General features: G+C 36.5%; 1 protein-coding gene across 1 annotated transcript; it reads left to right on the forward strand.

The window, feature by feature from the left end:
* The first annotated feature begins 1,162 nt into the window (after positions 1-1,162).
* Positions 1,163-3,457, forward strand: LOC120129784 (nuclear transcription factor Y subunit B-9-like). The gene is made up of 3 exons (XM_039147201.1): positions 1,163-1,271; positions 1,397-1,529; positions 2,884-3,457. Exons 1-3 carry the CDS (start codon positions 1,163-1,165, stop codon positions 3,455-3,457), a joined length of 816 nt encoding a protein of 271 aa, XP_039003132.1.
* Positions 3,458-5,342: the final 1,885 nt, after the last annotated feature.

Here is a 5,342-nt window from a genome sequence, read left to right on the forward strand (position 1 = left end):
TCGATTTTATTCAATTATAAAAAAAGAAGTAAGCACTTTGATGAAGATTTATAGCATCATTTAAGTAAATACAGATTAGCCTCTTGATCGATCGATTGATTGGATCGAAGTATGAAGGTGTTGATTGAAGTATGAGATCAGCCCAAGACTAAGGCCGAGCAACTAGCTGTTGCAAGATTGGACGTCCCCTTTTTGTTTTCTTTGATTCACAAGCTGGAATTGAACCAGCATCTCCGGTTGCTTTCCCGGCGCACTTCCCTTTATTTATTGTTATTGTGAAAGCCAGTTCCTCGTGATAGTACATGTGGGATTTCTCGGTTTTCTTCTGCCAAACCGAACGAAGACAGTTTCTCTCCCCTCTGTACCTATTGCACTTATATCTTCTCTTTCACTCTCTTTCTTCATTCAGGAAAGGTGAAGATTGAATCGGGAACAAAAAACGAAGAAGGAACAGACTTGTCCTTTGGTCGAGTTTGCTTCACTTCCTGCGACAGCTAAAAAGGGGCATTTGATGGGGTGCCTGGACGGGGGAAAGGAATCCAATGCTTGAGAAGGCAGCAAAAGTGCAAGCTAGAGGTCACCGATATTCTCCGTGGAGTTTTCATTGGAAGGAATAGTTCCACGCACCCAGCCCAGAGGTATAAGATAGGGGTCAATATGCTATCCAATCGAAACCTGCAAATGAACAACTACCTCCCGCCATAGAGAAGAGATCTAAAGTCTGGGTCCCCTCGATCACCCTTCCCTTGAACCTGAACTGGTCGAGAGAGATGAACCCACACCAGTGTATTTGGTGGTGACGAACTTATCATGCTTAGAAGGCGAACGTAATCTTATATAACGATAACGCTCGAGCTACCTTCGTTCATTTCCTCTACTCTAGCTTGCACTATTTCCTCAAACTATCGAACACGGAGTCAGAAGTGAATTACGAGTCGGACCAATTTGCGAATCGAGCGAGCTCGTTCATCCAAAGATCTCTCAAAGGATCTTCTTCTTTTTTAGACTTTATGTTAACCTCCTCCGAACCCTGGCTTTCGTTGGTCAACAACCAACAAAAGTAAACGTTTTTCACTACTCGTACAGTGAGAAGTCTCTCCTTTTTTGGGGGGGAGCGGATATGACCTCAAAATAACAGGGGTCGAGGTCGGCCAGTGAGACGATGGGGGATAAGCTTCATCGTCGAGAGGGAAACAACCCGGATCACCAGCTAAGGCCCCTAAATAACCGCTTAGTGATAAAGGAGGTAGGGGTGCAGAGACAGCCAGGAGGTTTGCCTAGAAGCAGCCACCCTTGAAAGAGTGCGTAATAGCTCACTGATCGAGCGCTCTTGCGCCGAAGATGAACGGGGCTAAGCGATCTGCCGAAGCTGTGGGATGTAAAAATGCATCGGTAGGGGAGCGTTCCGCCTTAGGGGGAAGCACCCGCGTGAGCGGGAGTAGACGAAGCGGAAGGGAGAATGTCGGCTTGAGTAACGCAAACATTGGTGAGAATCCAATGCCCCGAAAACCCAAGGGTTCCTTCGCAAGGTTCGTCCAAAGGGTTTGACTTGGGACTCCCAACAAAGAATCGAAACATTAAAAGGTGGGGCCTATTTTATTATCTCATTGGGAACTTTCTTCAAAGTGGGACCTAATTAATAACTATTGCCCACGTGACTGAGACACTTAGGATTTTCCACGTGTAATTACTAATTAATGAGATCTTAATGAGAGAAATTTATAAAGGGTATCTAATTATTATTTTAAGATTTTTTTTAGATTTTTAACTTTATATTTTCTATATTCTCATTATTGATAATATTTAAATATTTTTATGATTTAAAAAAATTTATAAAGTATTATAAATAGGCATTATTAAATAATTAATTTGATTATTTACTTTTTAAAAAACATAAAAATAATAATAAATTTATCAAATTATTATAAAAATGATAATTGTGACCAGTGACAGATATACAACAAGTTTAGAGTAGGCATTAAATTTTTTTCGATTAGTTTTTTTATAATTATGAGATTAATATTAGTATTTGTTTAAAGATTATCAATCATTTGACAATGAAAGCTCATACCCTCATATATGAGGTGCTTAAACCCAGAATTTCTAGGGATAACAACTCCCTTGACCACTGATATCACTTGGTTCGTGTTCAATTATTTATTTATTTTGTTGATTGTGTCTGTATGAAATTTTATTTGTGCCCCTTCCATATAAAAAATTAGTGTTATGAACATATTTGTGTTCCCACTCAAAAATATTTCTAGATCTATCATTCATTGTGAAGCTTTAACAAGTATAAAATTATGATAAATTTAATGGTGTTTTATAAATTTTGAAAGTGGTGACTAAAATAATAATTATTTAAATATAATTTAATGACTTTATGTGTATTTTCTCTAAATTTATATGGTATATAGATATTTGAGTATTTAATATTTAAATTATCAGTTTTGGTCTGTTTTAGTATTTAAACTTTTAGTTTTTCAAAATTATTTTCAAAGTTTAGTTTTTGTTTTATTTTAGTACTATGTCGCTAAAAACTTTAGTTTTTGTTTTATTTTAGTACTCATACAAAATTTAACGTTAATTTTTGAAAAGACTAAAAGTTTATGTACTAAAATAGACTAAAAATAATATTTTAGGTATTACACGCGTTAAGTTTTTAATAGTGGGATACTAAAATGACATAAAAACTAAACACTAGGTATGATTTTAAAAAAATTGAAAGTTTAGGTACTAAAATAGACTAAAACTGATAGTTTAAGTATTAAACGTATAGTTTAAGTAATTAACAAAAATTAAGTTATTATTTTGTTTCTCTATTTTTAAGGTTCGAGTATCCTTCGGTATGGGGACTCTCTGAACTCGAGATCCCAATGGCAGCAGCACCACCGTACACAAAACCACCAACAAATCCAACCCCACGCCACCGGAGGCGCGTGAACAGGATCACTTCATGCCGATCGCCAACGTCATCGGCATCATGCGCCGCGTGCTCCCTCCCCTCGCTAAGATATCCGACGGCGGCAATGAAACCGTCCAGGAATGCGTCTCGGAGTTAATCAGTTTCATCACCGGCGAAGCCAACGGGCGCTGCCAACGCGAGCAGCTGAAGACCGTCGCCGCCGAAGACGTCCTCTGGGCCATCGGAAAGTTGGGTTTCGACGACTACGTCGAGCAGCTCACCGTGTTCTTGAACCGCTACAGTGAGGCCGAGAACGACAAAACTTCACTGCGTAACGAACCCGTCTTGAAGCGCGGGATGATCGACGGCCATGCACCGCCACCACCCCTTAACGCACCGCCTTTCCCGGTGTTTTTGGATGCCAATTATGCCTTTGCAGGTAGATACAATCGAATTCGAGATGCTTCTGTTGCTGCCGCCGCCACCACCACTGTCGGATCATGTCCGCAGGCTCCGGAAAACAAGTTCGATCCGTTCGGTCAGTTCAAATGAACAAGATGACCTAAAAAAAGGCAAGCAAATCAAATCTGAATAAAACAGATAAACATGATATTAAGTACCCATATATAATAGTTTAGTTATATGTTCTTTTTCTTTTTCTTGTGCTTTGTTTAATTCAAACTACCCTTTTTCTACCTTCATTTCGTGTTTTAATGACATATTTTTACTCGAAATTTATTCCAAATCATTCGAAAAGCTTTGGTTTTAATTCAATTCTATTTTCATCATATAACTATTTAAATCAACGCTCATAACCCTTATCTCTCATTTGTTAAAGTTAGGGGTAGGCATGAGTCGGATTTAGGTCGAGTTCTAATTCACTCTACTTGACTCGAAAATTGCACCTGACCCTCCACTTACCCACATTTTTTTACTCGACCTGATATATATATATATATATAATATTATTATTTTCAATAAAAATAAGAATTTAATTGAAAAAAAAAGAATATATAGAGGGGTCTTATTCAAATTATCCCTAAATATGTAAGGTAAAACTATATTTTCTTTGTGTTGGGTCGGGTTAGATATTTTTCACCCTAAACCCGGTCTGGTTTGACCCGAACATAATTCCTAAAAAAATGGACTCGACCCATTCGAACCCAATTTTTTAAAAAAATTCAACTTGATAGGGTTGGATCGGATTGGAACTCATCTGGTTCAGGTCTCGTGCCCATCCCTAGTTAAAGGGAGGTTTTTTCTTCTTCTAGAAATATTGGATTCGAACAACTGTATTTACAGCTTATATCTTCAATGATTAATTTTTTTTTTTAAAAATAAACATTACCTTATAATCACTATGAGTGTAAATGAACATAATGTTAAGTGAATTGTTCATGAACCGTTATGTTGACGTTAATTTATGTCCGTTTATTAAGTTAAATAAACGAGTATGAACAAAATTTTTTATGTTCGTTTAATAAACAAACGAATACGAACAGAGGTGTGTTCGGTTTCGTTTATGTTCACGAACAAGTTCGCTTATTAACTTGTTCGTTTATGTTTATGAACAAACTCGTACATTTTAAATATTAATGAATGTACATACTAAATTGAATATATGATAACATTTAGTTTAAACTATGAACCCTAAAAAGTTTAAGCACCATTTTTATAGTTTAAACTATGATATCATTCCTAATTACAACACCAAAAATTCTTTTCTCCTCTCTTTTCTTTTCCCTCCCAGCCCGCCGTTCGTCTCTAACACTTTCTTTTCTCTATTTTTTATGAGATTTATCAAACCCTAGATCATCTTCTGTGAAGCCGCGTACGTATTACACTGTCAGTTTATTTGAGCTCCTCGCCTCATCCCAATCAGAATGGTAGTAAGAAAATACAGTTCATCGTCTGTTTAAGGAGAGTTCAAAATATATTTATAAAATAAGAACATGTTTATTTATTTACATGTTATTTTGTTAAATCTTTATTATTCATGGTACTAAGTACTAAAAGCTGTGGGTATATGTTTGTAAGAATATTTATCTTGATAGGTGAAGACACCAGATTTTGTCCTGCCAACAGAGGAGTCTTCATGTAACCAACAAAGAAGAGTTGGATTAGGACTCAAATACTAGCCTAAAATAGAGTTGGATTAGGACTCAAATACTAGTCTAAAATAGGGTTTTTTTAGTACTATAAATAAACCTTGTAATTACCACACCAGAACACACACGAGTTACACAAAAGGAATGCCAGAAAAATACGAGCAAAGAAAAAGTGATTTCGAGGCTATTGTAAACGATTCAAAGTAATAAAGGTGAAAGCTTTTTTTTACCTTTCGTTTGTTTCTCTTTACTCTTCACTTGCATACGTTGTTAATTACGTTTTCTTTGCTTAAGAACCCCAAAGATAAATGTTTTAACCGATGACCCGG

Source organism: Hibiscus syriacus, unplaced genomic scaffold, assembly GCF_006381635.1.
Source record: "Hibiscus syriacus cultivar Baekdansim isolate YM2019G1 unplaced genomic scaffold, ASM638163v2 tig00110503_pilon, whole genome shotgun sequence".
Taxonomy (NCBI): domain Eukaryota; kingdom Viridiplantae; phylum Streptophyta; class Magnoliopsida; order Malvales; family Malvaceae; genus Hibiscus; species Hibiscus syriacus.